The 21034-nt window shown below is 56.6% G+C and overlaps 1 protein-coding gene and 6 non-coding genes across 7 annotated transcripts; 3 read left to right on the top strand and 4 right to left on the bottom strand.

The window, feature by feature from the left end:
* Window positions 1-2784: 2784 nt before the first annotated feature.
* TRNAS-AGA (transfer RNA serine (anticodon AGA)) lies at window positions 2785-2866 on the top strand. Its single transcript has one exon. It is a non-coding gene; the product is annotated as a tRNA-Ser (tRNA).
* Window positions 2867-3730: 864 nt separating this feature from the next.
* TRNAM-CAU (transfer RNA methionine (anticodon CAU)) lies at window positions 3731-3802 on the top strand. The gene has a single exon. It is a non-coding gene; the product is annotated as a tRNA-Met (tRNA).
* Window positions 3803-4864: 1062 nt separating this feature from the next.
* On the top strand, window positions 4865-4936 carry TRNAQ-CUG (transfer RNA glutamine (anticodon CUG)). Its single transcript has one exon. It is a non-coding gene; the product is annotated as a tRNA-Gln (tRNA).
* Window positions 4937-5584: 648 nt separating this feature from the next.
* On the bottom strand, window positions 5585-15606 carry LOC134556314 (uncharacterized). Its single transcript, XM_063408711.1, has 4 exons — window positions 15572-15606; window positions 14804-15061; window positions 6450-6531; window positions 5585-5923 (listed from the first exon to the last, which is right to left on the bottom strand). The coding sequence occupies exons 1-4, from the start codon at window positions 15604-15606 to the stop codon at window positions 5585-5587; spliced, it is 714 nt and encodes a 237-aa protein (XP_063264781.1).
* Window positions 13000-13071, bottom strand: TRNAQ-CUG (transfer RNA glutamine (anticodon CUG)). Its single transcript has one exon. It is a non-coding gene; the product is annotated as a tRNA-Gln (tRNA).
* TRNAM-CAU (transfer RNA methionine (anticodon CAU)) lies at window positions 14149-14220 on the bottom strand. Its single transcript has one exon. It is a non-coding gene; the product is annotated as a tRNA-Met (tRNA).
* Window positions 15095-15176, bottom strand: TRNAS-AGA (transfer RNA serine (anticodon AGA)). Its single transcript has one exon. It is a non-coding gene; the product is annotated as a tRNA-Ser (tRNA).
* Window positions 15607-21034: the final 5428 nt, after the last annotated feature.

Raw genomic sequence — 21034 nt, forward strand, 5'->3', positions numbered from 1 at the left:
CATCCTTGCAGGTGAGCATGGGCTTTTCTTGCCACTGAGCTTTGCCAGCTCCGTGCAGAGTTGGGTCTCTTCCCCACTAGGGGTTGTGCAGTGTTGGCTTTCTGCCTCAACTGACCCACAGTGTTCTGGATGTCTGTGATGAGGCATGGAAGAAATGGCTCTCAGGATTAGCCTGAGTGCCTGCACTGAAAGCTCCTGAGAGCTGTCCTGAGGTGTCCCTTCATGGCTGCATTTAACTGTAACTGGAGCCAAACTAACCATCAGGAAGAACAAGTGACAGAAGCAGTAGACACTACAAAAATTCATTCACCTCAGCTTCTACACCGGCCAGGGGACCTCCCATCCAAGTGGTCCTAGGAAGCTGGGACACACATGAATCATTTCCACGATGGGTGGTGTGAAAATGGTGAAAAATGCCTGAGATGAAAGAGGCAGGGGCCTCAGCAGCATCGACGCCTCAAAAGACGCCACTCCCAGGGGTTTGGATGTTTCACAAACAAGGAATGTTTGTGACCCCACAGGGCTCTGGGACACGGTATAAAAGGCTGCGCTGCTCCAGGCTCTGCATCCTGGTCTCTGGGCTCCCTTTCCTCGAGGAACGAGGTAAGCCTGAGTGCGCTCCATCCCTCCCTGTGGGCTGAACTGCTGTCCTGGAGGCTGCCCAGCTGCACCCTTGGGCTGCCTTAGCTTGGCCCTGCCACAGAAGTGTGGAAGGGCCGTCAGCCTGTCCATGCTGGTGGCAGGGGACAGCTGGGAAGAGGGGGCTTTGTTCCAGCAGAAGGGGATGCATGGGGCTCAGCCTCAGGGGGATGTGGCCAGCAGAGCTGGCACCTGTCGGGGTGGAACAAAATGTCCCAGCGCATGCCCAGACACCTCTGACAGAGCCGTGGGGGTTGTGCAGATGGGCTGGGAGCAGTCTTTGCACAGGGCCCTTAAAGCCCCTCTGCTGGGCCCTGTTCCTGCAGTGGGGCGGCCTTGCCGTGCCGTGGCACTCGCAGGGCACCAGGAGGGGGTGGGAGCTGTGGGCACAGAGTGTGTTTGGAAGAGCAAATGTGTCCCTGGGGAGAGCTGAGGGACAGAGAGACAGAGCGCTGCTGAGGCTGGTGGCGCTCCCTGCTCTGTGTTGCAGCTCTGCCTCCTGCTCCGAGAGATGTCTTGCTGCAGACCCTGTCCCCCACGGCCCTGCGGCCCCTGTGGCCCAACGCCCCTTGCAAGCAGCTGCAGTGAGCCCTGCCTGGCCCGCTGCGCTGACTCCACGGTGTACATCGAGCCTTCGCCCGTGGTGGTGACCCTGCCGGGCCCCATCCTCACCTCTTTCCCTCAGAGCACCGCCGTGGGATCCTCTCTGTCAGCTGCTGTGGGCAGCTCCCTCAGCTCCTCGGGGGTTCCCATCTCTTCTGGGGGCTCCCTTGGCCTGGGCGCCTCAGGCCTGTGTCTGCCTTTCTCCCGCTGCGGTCAGATCTGCTGAAGCCGCCGCATCATCCCCTTTGGCCTTGCCTAAGGGGCCCATCTCTTTCCCTCCCTCAGCCCTGCACACAGGGCTCCCTTGGCCTCTGCTCTGTGCCGCTGCTTTTGCTCCTTCTCATTAAAGCCTTTGTGCAGCAATGCTGGAGACTCGTGGTCCTTTGTTCTCCTCTTCCCTCACCTTCCACCTGCTCTGCCAGGGTGAGCACTGGCTGCTGTCCTGAGCTCACCAGCAGCTCCACAAAGAACTCCCAGAAATTACATCAGAGCAACAAAGCCTCAGTCACTGAATGTGGGTCTGGAACCTGGAGAACACGGCCCTGCAGGACCCTGTACCAATTTGCACCTTGTGAGAGTTAATACTGATCATTTGAGTAACTTTTCTGTCCTGTCAAGGCCTCTTCACAAAAGCACAGTAACATCAGTCTTCTCTCCTCTATGGGTGATGTTGTGATGTGTCTGTGGCATGAGTACAGCATTGTGGGATGGAAAGGAGTAAAAGCATTTCCTTTCATGGCTGGACATGGGCAGTGTGGCTTCAACAAAGTTTGACAGCAAAGTTCACCCTGCTACTCACTAAACCAATGAAGCACACACAGAATATGGAATTGAAATCAATGTTTTATAGGGAAACTGTGCATTCAGAATTGCCCATTATGCAAAGGATATGGACACAAAATTCAAAGGGTGCAAAAGGGTTTATCAGTGGTAGATCCACAGTCACAGCAAGGAGTTAATAACAAATTCACATCGTAATATTCATACCTTAATCAATTCATTCTCTCTCTCTCACAGACACAGACACACAGACACACACACACACACACTGTATTTGCCCCTAGACTCAATGAAATACATCAAATCCCTTTTGGTTTTTCAACCAAGTATGGGCTCCACTAGGAGGATCGTGTGGGGAACTGCGTATGGGTAGATAAGGAGGTTAGACCTTTATGTGCTTGTCCTCACTGTCTTTTGTCATACACACAGACACAGACACACACAGACACACAGAGACAAACACAGAGTCCCCTAGATAGCTCTTGGTTAATTTCTGGTTTGATTGGTTGGGTTTTGTTTGGTGTTGTTGCTTGTTTTCCCTTTGTTGTACCTTACGTGTCCTTTCAGTAGGAGAGTGAATGTGGGCAAGGAAGTTGTTTGTGCATTCCTTTGCTCTCAAAGTACCTTTGGTGCCGGTGTTGTCGGTGATGTTTGAAGCAATGTGGAAGAGCGGTTTGTAAGAGGAGCCTTGGGCTGCAGCGCGTGGGCGCGGGCGTGGCGGCGCAGGGTGTGTGCTGGGCAGGGCAGGCAGGGCTGCAGCAGGTAGTTGTGGCCGAGTGGTGAAGGCGATGGACTAGAAATCCATTGGGGTTTCCCCGCGCAGGTTCGAATCCTGCCAACTACGGGCCAGGCGCCCCTTTTGGGCTGTGGCTGCAAGGGAGCAGCTGCTGCCAGCCTTGCCCGGGCCTGCGCAGGGCAAGCAAAGCCCCAGGCCCCGGGGAAGGGCAGGGGACAAGAGCCCCTTGCTGCTGCCGGCTCCGTGCCCTGCAGCCCAGGCACTCGGGCTGGGCCACGCCCTGCAGTGGAAAAGCAGCCCGGAGCCCTGGGCAGCATCTGTGAAGAGGGGAAGGGGAAATGCAGCCGCCCCTGCAGCTCAGCACTTCATCCCTCGCACCGGCACCAGGTGGGAAAGGCAAGCACCTGCAGCTGCACAGCCTGCTCGGCACAAGGTGCCCAGAGCGCAGAGCTTTTACTGCAGAGTAACCTGCAGCAGCCTTGAGCTGAGAGAGCACAGTCTGCACAGCTCCACGGGGAGAATCCTTTCCCTTGGCAAGGCAAGCAAAGGCAACGCGTGTCCCTCTTTTGCCAGCAAAGAACTGAAGTGTCAGGCAGCTGCAGTGGTGCAGTGTGCTGGGAGCAGAGCTGTATTTGTGGGCAGAGCTGCAGGTGTGAGGATGTGTGTGGATTTGAGGTGGGCTGATGTTTAGGAAGGCCCTTGGGTGCAGGCTGGCTGCAGGGGAGCGTTGAGAGGTGCAGCGTGAGCGTGGGTGGTGAAAGGAGAAGTGTGTGTGCAGGGCTGTGTGCGGAAGAGGTGTGGGAGAAGGGCAAGGCGAGGCCCTGGAGGTGTGGAGCGGGCGGGCAGTGGAGCTGAATGAGTGCAGGAGTGTATTTTGTGGGGAGGGGGAGGCAGAGCAGAGAGGGAGTGAGGGCAGCAGCGTGTGGCAGCATGAGGCTGCAGTGGGGGCCATGGCAGGGAGGGCTGAGCAGGAGCAGAGTGGCGCAGCGGGAGCGTGCTGGGCCCATAACCCAGAGGTCGATGGATCGAAACCATCCTCTGCTAAGGTACTTTTTGCAGCCATGCTGCCTGGCACAACAACTTTTACCCTGCTGGCTCCAGGTCTGTGGGCAACCCTGCCCATTGGCCTGCTCTTCCCTCTGCCTCTGCTCTTGCTGCTGCCACCACAACTCTGGAACATCTGCGAAGCTTGTGGCACCCCAGCATCGTTTCTGGAGCAGGCACACACTGAATATTCTGGATGGCACTCCATTCTGCAGAGCAGCCATGGCACTGAAGGGGTGTCCTGAAAGGCCTGGGGCCAAGGACGATGCTCTGGTGAAACAGGACTTGCGTTCTAGGACTGGAGTGGCTCCATGATGATCCTGCAGTGACTCCCAGAGAGTGGTGAGCCACTGGAGCCAGGTGTGCAGAGAACTTGGTGATTCTCCACACCTGGACATCAGGCTGGCCTTGCAGTGGGACTCAGGCACTGAGTGGCCTGCTCCTTGCTTTGTCTCCAGCCCTGCTTGGAGCGGGCATTTGGACTTGTGTCCTGCTGGGTCGCCATACAGTCAAGTTGCTTTCAAGAAGAAAGAGTTCCCAGAGGGGGCTCTGCCCTCCTTGCACCACCTCCTTGAGCTGGAGCTCAGCCATTGCTGAGGCCTTGGTGTGTCACCTGCTCTTTCTCCTGGCCTCTGCAGCTCCTTTCCTGCTTTCCCCAGAGGATCTTTCTTCACCTTTTGTAGAGATGGGGCAAGGTTTCCCTCTCCTTAGTCCTTAAGGAGTTGGACTGGCTTGGGCTGGAGAAGAGAAGGCAAGGGGGCTCCTGCTGTGTGAAGGTGATTTCCCAAGGCCTGGCCTGAGTCAGAAAGAGCTTGTTGCCATTTGGGAAAGACAAGATTGTTTGAGGGTTTGAGGGTGGTGCTTGTAAGAGAGGCCATGGCAGGCTTGCAGAAGGAGCTGTGCTGGTGCCCTGAAGGATGGCGTGGTGAGAGTGCGTGGAGGCGGTGCAGGAGGGCTGCACTTGGTGATGGATGTCCAAGGCGATGGAGAGACAGGCAGCCCCAGCTGGGGCATGAGGCCGAGTGAGAGCTGGCCCAGGGGCCAGGGGTGAGGTGTGCAGAAGGTCCCATGGTGTAATGGTGAGCACTCTGGACTCTGAATCCAGTGATCTGAGTTCAAATCTCAGTGGGACCTCAGCCTTTTTGTTCCCCCAGCCTTCCCCTCAGCACGCTCACACCCTCACAGCTCTACTCTGCTGCTGGGTCACTTGTAGAGTGTTCTCTGATGAATCACACAGGGCTGAGGTGGAGACCACCCACTCAAAATGGGTCAGGCACAGGAGGCTGCTCGGGGACTGTTGGCTCCTCTGTGGAATGAATGCAAAAACGGAGACTGGGTGCACACTCTGGGCAGCTCTGTGCAGGTTGGAGCCTTCCCACAGTGACAGCAGGTGACTCTGTGTGGCATTGCTTGTATGCCAACCCCTGTCCTCTGCCCCTTTCCTGCTCCTTTCCTCTGCAGCTTCTTTTCGTTTTTCCCTGCCGAGTTTTCTATTGCTCTGCATCAGTTCAAGCAGCTCTACCAACTTTGAGCAGTTCCTCATCATCATGGTTACATTTGCTTTTGTGGGAGAGGGAAGGATCTTCCTGGCAGAGCAGGTGGAAGGTGAGGGAGGAGGAGAACAAAGGACCACGAGTCTCCAGCATTGCTGCACAAAGGCTTTAATGAGAAGGAGCAAAAGCAGCAGCACAGAGCAGAGGCCAAGGGAGCCCTGTGTGCAGGGCTGAGGGAGGGAAAGAGATGGGCCCCTTAGGGAAGGCCAAAGGGGATGATGCGGCGGCTTCAGCAGATCTGACCGCAGCGGGAGAAAGGCAGACACAGGCCTGAGGCGCCCAGGCCAAGGGAGCCCCCAGAAGAGATGGGAACCCCCGAGGAGCTGAGGGAGCTGCCCACAGCAGCTGACAGAGAGGATCCCACGGCGGTGCTCTGAGGGAAAGAGGTGAGGATGGGGCCCGGCAGGGTCACCACCACGGGCGAAGGCTCGATGTACACCGTGGAGTCAGCGCAGCGGGCCAGGCAGGGCTCACTGCAGCTGCTTGCAAGGGGCGTTGGGCCACAGGGGCCGCAGGGCCGTGGGGGACAGGGTCTGCAGCAAGACATCTCTCGGAGCAGGAGGCAGAGCTGCAACACAGAGCAGGGAGCGCCACCAGCCTCAGCAGCGCTCTGTCTCTCTGTCCCTCGGCTCTCCCCAGGGACACATTTGCTCTTCCAAACACACTCTGTGCCCACAGCTCCCACCCCCTCCTGGTGCCCTGCGAGTGCCACGGCACGGCAAGGCCGCCCCACTGCAGGAACAGGGCCCAGCAGAGGGGCTTTAAGGGCCCTGTGCAAAGACTGCTCCCAGCCCATCTGCACAACCCCCACGGCTCTGTCAGAGGTGTCTGGGCATGCGCTGGGACATTTTGTTCCACCCCGACAGGTGCCAGCTCTGCTGGCCACATCCCCCTGAGGCTGAGCCCCATGCATCCCCTTCTGCTGGAACAAAGCCCCCTCTTCCCAGCTGTCCCCTGCCACCAGCATGGACAGGCTGACGGCCCTTCCACACTTCTGTGGCAAGGCCAAGCTGAGGCAGCCCAAGGATGCAGCTGGGCAGCCTCCAGGACAGCAGTGCAGCCCACAGGGAGGGATGGAGCGCACCCAGGCTTACCTCGTTCCTCGAGGAAAGGGAGCCCAGAGACCAGGATGCAGAGCCTGGAGCAGCGCAGCCTTTTATGCTGTGTCCCAGAGCCCTGTGGGGCCACAAACATTCCTTGTTTGTGAAACATCCAAAGCCCTGGGAGTGGCCAGTTGTGAGGCCTCACTGCTGATGAGGCCCCTGCCTCTTTCATCTGAATTGTTCTTCTCCGAATTCCTACAACCCAGAATCATGCAATGACTCTTAGAATCACCTGGGGATTGAATGGACCTTAAAATTATCTCTCTCAAGCCCCCAGAAATGGCATCAACAATTCTCTGGACAATCTGTTCCAGTGTCTCCCTGATCTAAGAGGAAAAGGTTCCTTCCCAATATCTAATCAAAATATACCTTCATTCATTTTTGAACCACTAGCCCATGTTTCCATCTCTACACTCCCCAAACAATTATCCTTCCTTTCTTAACTGAATGTCACCTGGAAGCCTTCCCTTCCCCTTCCCCTTCCCCTTCCCCTTCCCCTTCCCCTTCCCCTTCCCCTTCCCCTTCCCCTTCCCCTTCCCCTTCCCCTTCCCCTTCCCCTTCCCCTTCCCCTTCCCCTTCCCCTTCCCCTTCCCCTTCCCCTTCCCCTTAACCTTAACCTTAACCTTAACCTTCCCCTTCCCCTTAACCTTCCCCTTCCCCAAGCCTCTCTGCCTGTCCTTACAGCGCAAGGGCTGATTTGTCTCAGAGTCTTTCTGCCTCCTCTGGACCCACTGCACCATGTCCGTGTGTTTCTCAGGCTCTGGGTCCTAGAGCTGGATGCAGTTCCTCAGTTATGGTGTCAGGAGAGCAGAGCAGAGCAGGACAATCCCCTCCCTCAACCTGCTGGCCACACGGCTCTGAATGCAGCCCAGAATACAATTGCATTTTTGCATGGGGCTGCTCGCAGCCAGTGCAGGTTCATGTTCAGTATTTCAGTCACCAGAACCTGCAAGTCTCTCTCCTCAGGGCTGCCCTCAGTCCACTCCTGGCCTAGCCTGTGTCCATGTTTGGGATTGTCCTGACCTTGGCACCTGACCTTGTTGAACTTCATGAGGTTAGCATGGAGCCACCTCTCCAGCCTGCCCAGGTCCCTGGGGATGGCATCCCTTCCTCCAGAGTATCAACGCCATCACTCAGTGCCATCCACAAACGTGCTGGGGTGCACTCAATCCCTCCCCCCCTGTCTCCCAACAAGGAGTTAAATGTTCCTGCTCCCATTCCCAAACCCTGAGAAACCACACTCATCCCTGCTTGGACACCCCTCCAGTTGGACATCGAGCTCTCCACCACAAGTCCTCAAGTGCCACCATCCATCCAATTCCACACACACTGAGTGGCCAGCCCCCATAAAATCCATGTCACTCCTATTTGGAGAGAAGGATGCAAAGAGCAGGTCCAGCAGTGCCTCTCCCCTGGTCACGCTCTCCACCCCCTGTACTAGGCAGTTGTCCTCAACACGTTCTAGCAGTCCCCAGGACTGCTGGCCCTTCCCTGTGCTGCTTTGCCAGGAGATGGCTGAGTGGTCTCAGGTCCTGTCAGGACCAGGCCCAGGTCAGTGGGCGATGTCCTGATGTCAAAACAGTTCATCTGTGTCCCAGAAGTGTGAGGCCAATTGGCTCAGAGGTCTGAGGCTGGAGTGGAGGAAGATTGGAGGTGGGATTGTGTCACACGGATGGCCTTGGTCACATTGTCACATTCATGGGGACTGCACGCGCCCATCACGGTGCAATTTGGCTATGAGGGACACCTGGAGTGAGCCCTGCAGTGCTTTTGGTGCAGGCACACCAGCCAGCCCTGAGAGACAGTTCTCCCCAGGGGACACTTTGACCAAGAGCAGGCAGTGGGTAAAGTCAGGCACAAGGTCAAGGCTGCACAGTCCTGTAGAGAAGAAGAGATGCACTCTCCAGGGTAGAGGCAAAACTCAGGGGCAAAGCAGCATCACTGTGGGCTGGAGGGAAGCTCCTCATTAAGAGGAGTGAGGACCACAAGGGCCTTGCTTTCTGTTTTATCCTCTCATTCTCTGCCACAGCCTGCTTCTTTCTGCCCATGAGCCTGGAGAACAGAGGCAGATACCCAACCAAGAGGAGAAACCCAAGGACTCACTAAAGTGTCTCTCAAGGGACTTCTCTAAGGGAATCTCCACAGCCGCGTGTCCTTGAAAACTAAACAAGGCCTTCATGTGTTTTACAGCCAGAGCTCTGGCCTCAGCTTGGGAAGCTGGGATCCTCTAGAAAACAAGGAAATCAACCCGTAGCAAGGTGATCAAAGGCATGCCTCTTTCTCTTCTGAAAGACAAATTGACCCATTTTCTCAGACACAAATTGACCCACTTTGCTCCGTGTGTCCAGCCCCATGGCCGGCATCTGGATGGCGTCTTTGGGGAAGAGGCTGAGGGCAGGGAGCACAAAGCTCAAGGCTCCTTCTCCTGGGGCAGGCATCACTTTGCCCATTCAATTCATTTCACAGTTCAAAGGGATATTGGATCAGTGTCCCAGAGCAGATGGGAATCACAGTGATGTGGAAGAGTTGGGAAAATCCAGGAGCTTCAGGCAAACCTGAATCATCCTGCTGTGGAAATGAGTGCACATGGTGCCCTGGACTCAGGCATTCCAGGGATACAGAGCACACAGCCTCTTGCCTCCAAAATGTTCAGCCTTTGTCAGGGGCATTTCCAGACCTGTTAGGACCAGTCCCAAACCTCCTTGTACATCCATGTAATCCTGTGCTGCTGCTGCAGCTTTCCAAAAGGCATTGCCTTCTGCTGGCTGCACAGGGGCCATGGCACACAGGGCATCCCAGGATAATGGAGGCTGGGAGAGAGCACTGGAAGTCCTGAGCTCCTGCTCGGAGAAGAACAAACTTCCCAGTTGCCTGCAGAAGCTGTGGGTCTCATCCCATTGTGCTCTGAACACTGCCAGTGTCAGACAGGTCCCTGTCTCCTGGGCAGCACCTGCAGGGATGCCCTGCACCCCTGGGAGCCTACCAGGAGATGGAAAGGGCTCCTACAGCTGAGCCTCCCAGGTCCTTGACGGGGACAACCACCAGGAGATGACACTGAGGCTGCTGCAGCCTCAGGATGGTGAGACCATGCCATGGCAGCCTGCAGAGCACAGGGCTGGCTGTGTGCAGGGAATGCCACCTGCTCTGCATTGCACTCTCAGGCCAGTGACAAGGAACCCCTTTGGGGCAGAAGGGCTGCAAAGCAGAGAGAAAGTCTGGCCCTTGAGAGCTTTCGGCCCTAATGCTGAGACTTCCTTGCTGGCCATGTGCAGATGTCACCCCATAAGCCTGAGATCTGATCACCTCATGCATGGTGCCCTTTCCCTGGCACTGCAGACACCACATCTGGGTTGGTGTCCCCATTTGGTGTCCCGGGGACAAGGGAGGTGGTGGTGATCTCTTATGGAGAGAGGCACTGCCAGAGAACCAGGCAGGACAGAAGGGCTGCAGCACCTGACACATGGGGGGAGGCCGAGGGCACTGGCCTTGTGCAACCTGGTGGAGATGAGCCAGGCGTGGAGGGGGCCTGGAGCTGCTGTCTGCACCACCTCCTGGTGCTTCTGGGGAGAATGAAGCCAGACTCTCCTGAGACGTGAAATGTCAAAGGGTAAGAGGCAGCAATCACAAGTTGCAAGAAAGGAAATCCCCCCTCCTTGGGGGAAGACAAGGGACAGCGCTGGGAGAGCTGCACAAGGGAGAGTGACCTCTTTCTTGACCTGTGGCAGTGCTTAGAAGTCAGCAGGACAAGGCCCACAGCCTGCTTAGGAACTGGGGCTGCTTGATCTGCCCAGAGCAGTTGACAGGAGCACAGGTCCTCCAGAGCTCCATCCAGACCTTCTGGGGTGTATCTGGGATTCTCTGAGTCACTACAGCCCATGAGCAGCCACCAAAAGACCCTGCCTTGGGAGACAGCAAAGCAGGAGATTGCAGAGGAGCACCAGGTGATCCACAAATGGAGAGAGAAGGTGGGGAAATGCCCTTCATGGCAGCAGAACATTGAGGATATGAGCCCTGTTATCCCTTGGGTGCCTGAGTCTGCAGCACCCAGTCCACTGAAGTCCACACTGGGTGACTCAGGTTTGCCTGGAGCTCAGGGATTTTCCCAGCTCTTGCACATCACAGTGACAGCCACTTGCTCAGGGAGACTGATCCAGTGTCCCTTTGAAATGTAAAGTGCATGGAATGGGAAACCCCATCCCTGACCCAGAAAGAAGAGCCATGGGCTTTGGGCTCCCTGCCCTCAGCCTTTTCCCCACAGCCACCACCCAGGTCTCTGGCCTCTGGGATGAGCACGCTGAGCCAAACAGGTCACTGAGGCTGTGGGCCCCTTCAGGGAAGGACGCGGCATCTCTTTGATCACAAAACCAGGCCGTGGTACAGCCTGAGGACTGTAAGCAAGTTGCCCATGGCTGTCCCCTGCAGGGGACATCCTTGCAGGTGAGCATGGGCTTTCCTTGCCACTGAGCTTTGGCAGCTCCCTGCAGAGTTGGGTCTCTTCCCCACCAGGGGTTGTGCAGTGTTGGCTTTCTGCCTCAACTGACCCACAGTGTTCTGGATGTCTGTGATGAGGCATGGAAGAAATGGCTCTCAGGATTAGCCTGAGTGCCTGCACTGAAAGCTCCTGAGAGCTGTCCTGAGGTGTCCCTTCATGGCTGCATTTAACTGTAACTGGAGCCAAACTAACCATCAGGAAGAACAAGTGACAGAAGCAGTAGACACTACAAAAATTCATTTCAACTCAGCTTCTACACCGGCCAGGGGACCGCCAATCCAAGTGGTCCTAGGAAGCTGGGACACACATGAATCATTTCCACGATGGGTGGTGCGAAAAGGTGAAAAATGCCTGAGGTGAAAGAGGAAGGAGCCTCATCAGCAGTGAGGCCTTGCAAGTGGCCACTCCCAGGAGTTTGGATGTTTCACAAACAAGGAATGTTTGTGACCCCACAGGGCTCTGGGACACAGCATAAAAGGCTGCACTGCTCCAGGCTCTGCATCCTGGTCTCTGGGCTCCCTTTCCTCGAGGAACGAGGTAAGCCTGAGTGCGCTCCATCCCTCCCTGTGGGCTGAACTGCTGTCCTGGAGGCTGCCCAGCTGCACCCTTGGGCTGCCTCAGCTTGGCCTGGACACAGAAGTGTGGAAGGGCCGTCAGCCTGTCCATGCTGGTGGCAGGGGACAGCTGGGAAGAGGGGGCTTTGTTCCAGCAGAAGGGGATGCATGGGGCTCAGCCTCAGGGGGATGTGGCCAGCAGAGCTGGCACCTGTCGGGGTGGAACAAAATGTCCCAGCGCATGCCCAGACACCTCTGACAGAGCCGTGGGGGTTGTGCAGATGGGCTGGGAGCAGTCTTTGCACAGGGCCCTTAAAGCCCCTCTGCTGGGCCCTGTTCCTGCAGTGGGGCGGCCTTGCCGTGCCGTGGCACTCGCAGGGCACCAGGAGGGGGTGGGAGCTGTGGGCACAGAGTGTGTTTGGAAGAGCAAATGTGTCCCTGGGGAGAGCCGAGGGACAGAGAGACAGAGCGCTGCTGAGGCTGGTGGCGCTCCCTGCTCTGTGTTGCAGCTCTGCCTCCTGCTCTGAGAGATGTCTTGCTGCAGACCCTGTCCCCCACGGCCCTGCGGCCCCTGTGGCCCAACGCCCCTTGCAAGCAGCTGCAGTGAGCCCTGCCTGGCCCGCTGCGCTGACTCCACGGTGTACATCGAGCCTTCGCCCGTGGTGGTGACCCTGCCGGGCCCCATCCTCACCTCTTTCCCTCAGAGCACCGCCGTGGGATCCTCTCTGTCAGCTGCTGTGGGCAGCTCCCTCAGCTCCTCGGGGGTTCCCATCTCTTCTGGGGGCTCCCTTGGCCTGGGCGCCTCAGGCCTGTGTCTGCCTTTCTCCCGCTGCGGTCAGATCTGCTGAAGCCGCCGCATCATCCCCTTTGGCCTTGCCTAAGGGGCCCATCTCTTTCCCTCCCTCAGCCCTGCACACAGGGCTCCCTTGGCCTCTGCTCTGTGCCGCTGCTTTTGCTCCTTCTCATTAAAGCCTTTGTGCAGCAATGCTGGAGAGTCGTGGTCCTTTGTTCTCCTCCTCCCTCACCTTCCACCTGCTCTGCCAGGAATATCCTTTCCTCTCCCATGGAAGCAAATGTAACCCTGATGATGAGGAACTGCTCAAAGTTGGTAGCCTTGGACTTACTGCAGAGCAATAGAAAAACTTGGCTGGGAAAAGAGGAAAAGAAGCTGCAGAGGAAAGGAGCAGGAAAGGAGCAGTGGACAGGGGTTGGCATACAAGCAATGCCACCCAGAGTCACCTGCTGTCACTGTGGGAAGGCTCCAACCTGCACAGAGCTGCCCAGAGTGTGCACCCAGTCTCCGTTTTTGCATTCATTCCACAGAGGAGCCAACAGTCCCCGAGCAGCCTCCTGTGCCTGACCCATTTTGAGTGGGTGGTCTCCACCTCAGCCCTGTGTGATTCATCAGAGAACACTCCACAAGTGACCCAGCAGCAGAGTTGGGCTGTGAGGGTGTGAGCGTGCTGAGGGGAAGGCTGGGGGAACAAAAAGGCTGAGGTCCCACTGAGATTTGAACTCAGATCACTGGATTCAGAGTCCAGAGTGCTCACCATTACACCATGGGACCTTCTGCACACCTCACCCCTGGCCCCTGGGCCAGCTCTCACTCGGCCTCATGCCCCAGCTGGGGCTGCCTGTCTCTCCATCGCCTTGGACATCCATCACCAAGTGCAGCCCTCCTGCACCGCCTCCACGCACTCTCACCACGCCATCCTTCAGGGCACCAGCACAGCTCCTTCTGCAAGCCTGCCATGGCCTCTCTTACAAGCACCACCCTCAAACCCTCAAACAATCTTGTCATTCCCAAATGGCAACAAGCTCTTTCTGACTCATGCCAGGCCTTGGAAAGTCACCTGCACACAGCAGGAGCCCCCTTGCCTTCTCTTCTCCAGCCCAAGCCAGTCCAGCTCCTTAAGGACTAAGGAGAGGGAAATCTTGAACCATCTCTACAAAAGGTGAAGAAAGATCCTCTGGGGAATGCAGGAAAGGAGCTGCAGAGGCAAGGAGAAAGGACAGGTGGCACACGAAGGGCTGAGCAATGGCTGAGCTCCAGCTCCTGTGAGGAAGAGCTTCACTCACTGCCTGTGGTGGAGAGCAAGGAGGGCAGAGCCCTCTCTGGGAACTCTTCCTTCTTGGAAGGAACTTGACTGCAGGACACAAGTCCAAATGCCTGCTCCAAGCAGGGCTAGAGACAAAGCAAGGAGCAGGCCACTCAGTGCCTGAGTCCCACTGCAAGCCCAGCATGATGCCCAGGTGTGGAGAATCACCAAGTTGTCTGCACACCTGGCTCCAGTGGCTCACCACTCTCTGGGAGTCACTGCAGGATCATCATGGAGCCACTCCAGTCCTAGAACGCAAGTCCTGTTTCACCAGAGCATCGTCCTTGGCCCCAGGCCTTTCAGGACACCCCTTCAGTGCCATGGCTGCTCTGCAGAATGGAGTGCCATCCAGAATATTCAGTGTGTGCCTGCTCCAGTAACGGTGCTGGGGTGCCACAAGCTTCGCAGATGTTCTAGAGTTGTGGTGGCAGCAGCAAGAGGAGAGGCAGAGGGAAGAGCAGGCCAATGGGCAGGGTTGCCCACAGACCTGGAGCCCAGCAGGGTAAAAGTTGTTGGGCCAGGCAGCTTGGCTGCAAAAAGTGCCTTAGCAGAGGATGGTTTCGATCCATCGACCTCTGGGTTATGGGCCCAGCACGCTCCCGCTGCGCCACTCTGCTCCTGCTCGGCCCTCCCTGCTGTGGCCCCCACTGCAGCCTCATGCTGCCACACGCTGCTGCCCTCACTCCCTCTCTGCTCTGCCTCCCCCTCCCCACAAAATACACTCCTGCACTCATTCAGCTCCCTTGCCCGCCCGCTCCACACCTCCAGGGCCTCGCCTTGCCCTTCTCCCACACCTCCCGCACACAGCCCTGCACACACACTTCTCCTTTCACCACCCACGCTCACGCTGCACCTCTCAACGCTCCCCTGCAGCCAGCCTGCACCCAAGGGCCTTCCTGCACCTCAGCCCACCTCAAATCCACACACATCCTCACACCTGCAGCCCTGCCCACAAATACAGCTCTGCTCCCAGCACACTGCACCACTGCAGCTGCCTGACACTTCAGTTCTTTGCTGGCAAAAGAGGGACACGCGTTGCCTTTGCTTGCATTGCCAAGGGAAAGGATTCTCCCCGTGGAGCTGTGCAGATTGTGCTCTCTCAGCTCAAGGCTGCTGCAGGTTACTCTGCAGTAAAAGCTCTGTGCTCTGGGCACCTTGTGCCGAGCAGGCTGTGCAGCTGCAGGTGCTTGCCTTTCCCACCTGGTGCCGGTGCGAGGGATGAAGTGCTGAGCTGCAGGGGCGGCTGCATTTCCCCTTCCCCTCTTCACGGATGCTGCCCAGGGCTCCGGGCTGCTTTTCCCCTGCAGGGCGTGGCCCAGCCCGAGTGCCTGGGCTGCAGGGCACGGAGCCAGCAGCAGCAAGGGGCTCTTGTCCCCTGCCCTTCCCCGGGGCCTGGGGCTTTGCTTGCCCTGCGCAGGCCCTGCAGAAGGGCCGGGCAAGGCTGGCAGCAGCTGCTCCCTTGCAGCCACAGCCCAAAAGGGGCGCCTGGCCCGTAGTTGGCAGGATTCGAACCTGTGCGGGGAAACCCCAATGGATTTCTAGTCCATCGCCTTCACCACTCGGCCACAACTACCTGCTGCAGCCCTGCCTGCCCTGCCCAGCACACACCCTGCGCCGCCACGCCCGCGCCCACGCGCTGCAGCCCAAGGCTCCTCTTACAAACCGCTCTTCCACATTGCTTCAAACATCACCGACAACGCCGTCACCAAAGGCACTTTGAGAGTAAAGGAATGCACAAACAACTTCCTTGCCCACATTCACTCTCCTACTGACAGGACACTAAAGGTACAACAAAGGGAAAACAAGCAACAACACCAAACAAAACCCAACCAATCAAAAGAGAAATTAACCAAGACCTATCTAGGGGAGTGTGTCTGTGTCTGTGTGTCTGTGTGTGTCTGTGTCTGTGTGTGACAAAAGACAGTGAGGGCAAGCACATAAAGGTCTAACCTCCTTATCTACCCATACGCAGTTCCCCACACGATCCTCCTAGTGCAGCCCATGCTTGGTTGAAAATGTAAAGGGATTTGTTGTATTTCATTGAGTCTAGGGGCAAATACAGTGTGTGTGTGTGTGTGTCTGTGTGTCTGTGTCTGTGTCTGTGAGAGAGAGAGAATGAATTGATTAAGGTATGAATATTACGATGTGAATTTGTTATTAACTCCTTGCTGTGACTGTGGATCTACCACTGCTAAACCCTTTTGCACCCTTTGAATTTTGTATCCATATCCTTTGCATAATGGGCAATTCTGAATGCACAGTCTCCCTATAAAACATTGATTTCAATTCCATATTCTGTGTGTGCTTCATTGGTTTAGTGAGTAGCAGGGTGAACTTTGCTGTCAAACTTTGTTGAAGCCACACTGCCCATGTCCAGCCATGAAAAGAAATGCTTTTCTCCTTTCCATCCCACAATGCTGTACTCATGCCACGGACACATCCCAACATCACCCATAGGAGAGTGAAGATTGATTTTACTATGCGTTGGTGAAGAGGCCTTCACAGGACAGAAAAGTTACTCAAAAGATCAGTATTAACTCTCACAAGGAGTAAATGGGTGCAGGGTCCTACAGGGCCGTGTTCTCCAGGTTCCAGTCTCACATTCAGTGACTGAGGCTTTGTTGCTCTGGTGTAATTTCTGGGAGTTCTTTGTGGAGCTGCTGGTGAGCTCAGGACAGCAGCCAGTGCTCACCCTGGCAGAGCAGGTGGAAGGTGAGGGAGGAGGAGAACAAAGGACCACGAGTCTCCAGCATTGCTGCACAAAGGCTTTAATGAGAAGGAGCAAAAGCAGCGGCACAGAGCAGAGGCCAAGGGAGCCCTGTGTGCAGGGCTGAGGGAGGGAAAGAGATGGGCCCCTTAGGCAAGGCCAAAGGCGATGATGCGGCGGCTTCAGCAGATCTGACCGCAGCGGGAGAAAGGCAGACACAGGCCTGAGCCACCCAGGCCAAGGGAGCCCCCAGAAGAGATGGGAACCCCCGAGGAGCTGAGGGAGCTGCCCACAGCAGCTGACAGAGAGGATCCCACGGCGGTGCTCTGAGGGAAAGAGGTGAGGATGGGGCCCGGCAGGGTCACCACCACGGGCGAAGGCTCGATGTACACCGTGGAGTCAGCGCAGCGGGCCAGGCAGGGCTCACTGCAGCTGCTTGCAAGGGGCGTTGGGCCACAGGGGCCGCAGGGCCGTGGGGGACAGGGTCTGCAGCAAGACATCTCTCGGAGCAGGAGGCAGAGCTGCAACACAGAGCAGGGAGCGCCACCAGCCTCAGCAGCGCTCTGTCTCTCTGCCCCTCGGCTCTCCCCAGGGACACATTTGCTCTTCCAAACACACTCTGTGCCCACAGCTCCCACCCCCTCCTGGTGCCCTGCGAGTGCCACGGCACGGCAAGGCCGCCCCACTGCAGGAACAGGGCCCAGCAGAGGGGCTTTAAGGGCCCTGTGCAAAGACTGCTCCCAGCCCATCTGCACAACCCCCACGGCTCTGTCAGAGGTGTCTGGGCATGCGCTGGGACATTTTGTTCCACCCCGACAGGTGCCAGCTCTGCTGGCCACATCCCCCTGAGGCTGAGCCCCATGCATCCCCTTCTGCTGGAACAAAGCCCCCTCTTCCCAGCTGTCCCCTGCCACCAGCATGGACAGGCTGACGGCCCTTCCACACTTCTGTGTCCGGGCCAAGCTGAGGCAGCCCAAGGATGCAGCTGGGCAGCCTCCAGGACAGCAGTTCAGCCCACAGGGAGAGATGGAGCACACTCAGGCTTACCTCGTTCCTCGAGGAAAGGGAGCCCAGAGACCAGGATGCAGAGCCTGGAGCAGCGCAGCCTTTTATGCTGTGTCCCAGAGCCCTGTGGGGCCACAAACATTCCTTGTTTGTGAAGCATCCAAACCCCTGGGAGTGGCCACTTGCAAGGCCTCACTGCTGCTGAGGCCCCTGCCTCTTTCATCTCAGGCATTTTTCACCATTTTCACACCACCCATCGTGGAAATGACTCATGTGTGTCCCAGCTTCCTAGGACCACTTGGATTGGCGGTCCCCTGGCCGGTGTAGAAGCTGAGTTGAAATGAATTTTTGTAGTGTCTACTGCTTCTGTCACTTGTTCTTCCTGATGGTTAGTTTGGCTCCAGTTACAGTTAAATGCAGCCATGAAGGGACACCTCAGGACAGCTCTCAGGAGCTTTCAGTGCAGGCACTCAGGCTAATCCTGAGAGCCATTTCTTCCATGCCTCATCACAGACATCCAGAACACTGTGGGTCAGTTGAGGCAGAAAGCCAACACTGCACAACCCCTAGTGGGGAAGAGACCCAACTCTGCAGGGAGCTGCCAAAGCTCAGTGGCAAGGAAAGCCCATGCTCACCTGCAAGGATGTCCCCTGCAGGGGACAGCCATGGGCAACTTGCTTACAGTCCTCAGGCTGTACCATGGCCTGGTTTTGTGATCAAAGAGATGCCGTGTCCTTCCCTGAAGGGGCCCACAGCCTCAGTGACCTGTTTGGCTCAGCGTGCTCATCCCAGAGGCCAGAGACCTGGGTGGTGGCTGTGGGGAAAAGGCTGAGGGCAGGGAGCCCAAAGCCCATGGCTCTTCTTTCTGGGTCAGGGATGGGGTTTCCCATTGCATGCACTTTACATTTCAAAGGGACACTGGATCAGTCTCCCTGAGCACGTGGCTGTCATTGTGATGTGCAAGAGCTGGGAAAATCCCTGAGCTCCAGGCAAACCTGAGTCACCCAGTGTGGACTTCAGTGGACTGGGTGCTGCAGACTCAGGCACCCAAGGGATAACAGGGCTCATATCCTCAATGTTCTGCTGCCATGAAGGGCATTTCCCCACCTTCTCTCTCCATTTGTGGATCACCTGGTGCTCCTCTGCAATCTCCTGCTTTGCTGTCTCCCAAGGCAGGGTCTTTTGGTGGCTGCTCATGGGCTGTAGTGACTCAGAGAACCCCAGATCAAGCCCAGAAGGTCTGGATGGAGCTCTGGAGGACCTGTGCTCCTGTCAACTGCTCTGGGCAGATCAAGCAGCCCCAGTTCCTAAGCAGGCTGTGGGCCTTGTCCTGCTGACTTCTAAGCACTGCCACAGGTCAAGAAAGAGGTCACTCTCCCTTGTGCAGCTCTCCCAGCCCTGTCCCTTGTCTTCCCCCAGGGAGGGGGGATTTCCTTTTTTCCAAATTGTGATTGCTGCCTCTTACCCTTTGACATTTCACGTCTCAGGAGAGTCTGGCTTCATTCTCCCCAGAAGCACCAGGAGGTGGTGCAGACAGCAGCTCCAGGCCCCCTCCACGCCTGGCTCATTGTCATGGGTTAGCACTGGCCAGATGTTAGTGCACTTATGAATATATGTTTTTTCTCTAACAACTCCTGTGGGATGTGATCAGGAACAGAGCAGAGCAGGCTTAAATCTTGAAAACAAAAAAAAACCTCACCAAAACTTTATTAATTACATAAGAACAGGGGCAGAAATACTCTTAAACACACACAGAGACAGAAATAAAAACTTTTTAGAACATTTCTTCTCCCAGTTTCTACCTCTTCACCTATCACTCTTCACAGACCAACCCCTGGGTTTTAGATCAAACAATCACTACTCAAAAACTAACTAATCTTCAATTCAGCAAGGGAGAGAGGAGTCTCTCTCGCACCACAGACTGTTCTTCAGAAAACACGGGTCCACCCCTTATGTGTTTCCATGTCACCCATAGCACCGCCTGGAGAAGTCTGCTAAGGTGACACTCTCTTTTTCCTATGTCTAGCGCTCTCACCGCTGTCTCATAGGCTAAAACTACATACAGGGTTTTTTAAGGATGCTGCATGCCAAGCTCTCCCCTTTTCACCCAGGGGCCGGGGTTCCAGGAGCAGGTCTGCCCTGAGGGCAGAGGGCACCACCTCACCCTCCCCCTCTTTTCTCTACTCGCTCCAACTCTTCAAGTGCAAGTCACTGTAGCAAAAGCAAGGGGCAGCTGCATCTACCCAAAAATGCAGTTTATGTTTAAAAGAGACTCAAGTTTAATCCATGGCTGACATTATGTAAGAAAAGTCCAGCTCCAAGGCTACTCCTCTCATTCTTCCATCGAGTTCTTTCTAATCATGCTTTATTATCTCAGTCCCAGGCCGCTTCCCTCTCTCCGAAAACTACTAGTCATGAGAATCAATGTCTAAGAAAAGTTTCTTTCTGCCAAGCAAGGGTTAACAGTTTCTTCTCAGCAGGGTGCAGGCGGAGGCATTCTCAGGCTGGGCAACCCCCCACGTGGCTGAGCACCTTCTCCCGAGTTTGGGGGGAGGAGGGGGGTGAGCACACACAGAAGGCACTTCCACAGTTTTCCACCCTTCCATCCTGGACGGGGCAGCTCAGTTCCAGTCCTGTCCCTTCTCTTCTTCCCCCCCCCCGGGGGGGGCTCCGGCTTACCTGAGCCGACCACGTGTTTCCCCTCCCCCACCCAGCCTCGTGGCCACGCGGGGGAAGGAGGCTGGAGACGTCTCTGTGCTGAAACCGGGATCCGAAAGGAGGCCGAGCCCCTCAGACTCCTGCTTTTAACTCTTTGTGTCCTCAGAGGCGTGTCCAAACCTCCGAGTGACTAACCCAGGTGCCAGCAGAAAAGCTGATCACTGATTGGACTGCCCACATCCCCCTAGAGGAATTCACCTCCCCCCCCAACCACGAAACTCATCTCCACCAGGTTGCACAAGGGCAGTGCCCTCGGCCTCCCGCCATGTGTCAGGTGCTGCAGTTCTTCTGTTCTGCCTGGTTCTCTGGCAGTGCCTCTCTCCATAAGAGATCACCACCACCTCCCTTGTTCCCGGGACACCAAATGGGGACACCAACCCAGATGTGGTGTCTGCAGTGCCAAGGAAAGGGCACCATGCATGAGGTGATCAGATCTCAGGCTTATGGGGTGACATCTGCACATGGACAGCAAGGAAGTCTCAGCATTAGGGCCGAAAGCTCTCAAGGGCCAGACTTTCTCTCTGCTTTGCAGCCCTTCTGCCCCAAAGGGGTTCCTTGTCACTGGCCTGAGAGTGCAATGCAGAGCAGGTGGCATTCCCTGCACACAGCCAGCCCTGTGCTCTGCAGGCTGCCATGGCATGGTCTCACCATCCTGAGGCTGCAGCAGCCTCAGTGTCATCTCCTGGTGGTCCTCCCCATCAAGGACCTGGGAGGCTCAGCTGCAGGAGCCCTTTCCATCTCCTGGTAGGCTCCCAGGGGTGCAGGGCATCCCTGCAGGTGCTGCCCAGGAGACAGGGACCTGTCTGACACTGGCAGTGTTCAGAGCACAATGGGATGAGACCCACAGCTTCTGCAGGCAACTGGGAAGTTTGTTCTTCTCCGAGCAGGAGCTCAGGACTTCCAGTGCTCTCTCCCAGCCCCCATTATCCTGGGATGCCCTGTGTGCCATGGGCCCCTGTGCAGCCAGCAGAAGGCAATGCCTTTTGGAAAGCTGCAGCAGC

The sequence above is a fragment of the Prinia subflava genome, chromosome 11 (genome assembly GCF_021018805.1).
Source record: "Prinia subflava isolate CZ2003 ecotype Zambia chromosome 11, Cam_Psub_1.2, whole genome shotgun sequence".
Classification (NCBI taxonomy): Eukaryota; Metazoa; Chordata; class Aves; order Passeriformes; family Cisticolidae; genus Prinia; species Prinia subflava.

Bases quoted from the DNA above. Each gene is read 5' to 3' on its own strand.
- LOC134556314 (XM_063408711.1), bottom strand. From the start codon at position 15,606: ATGGGCTGCACTAGGAGGATCGTGTGGGGAACTGC. The intron at 15,062-15,571 runs GTATGGGTAGAT...TGTGGCTGCAAG, and splicing joins AGGATCGTGTGGGGAACTGC to GGAGCAGCTGCTGCCAGCCT. The intron at 6,532-14,803 runs GTGGGAAAGGCA...GTGGCCCCACAG, and splicing joins ATCCCTCGCACCGGCACCAG to GGCTCTGGGACACAGCATAA.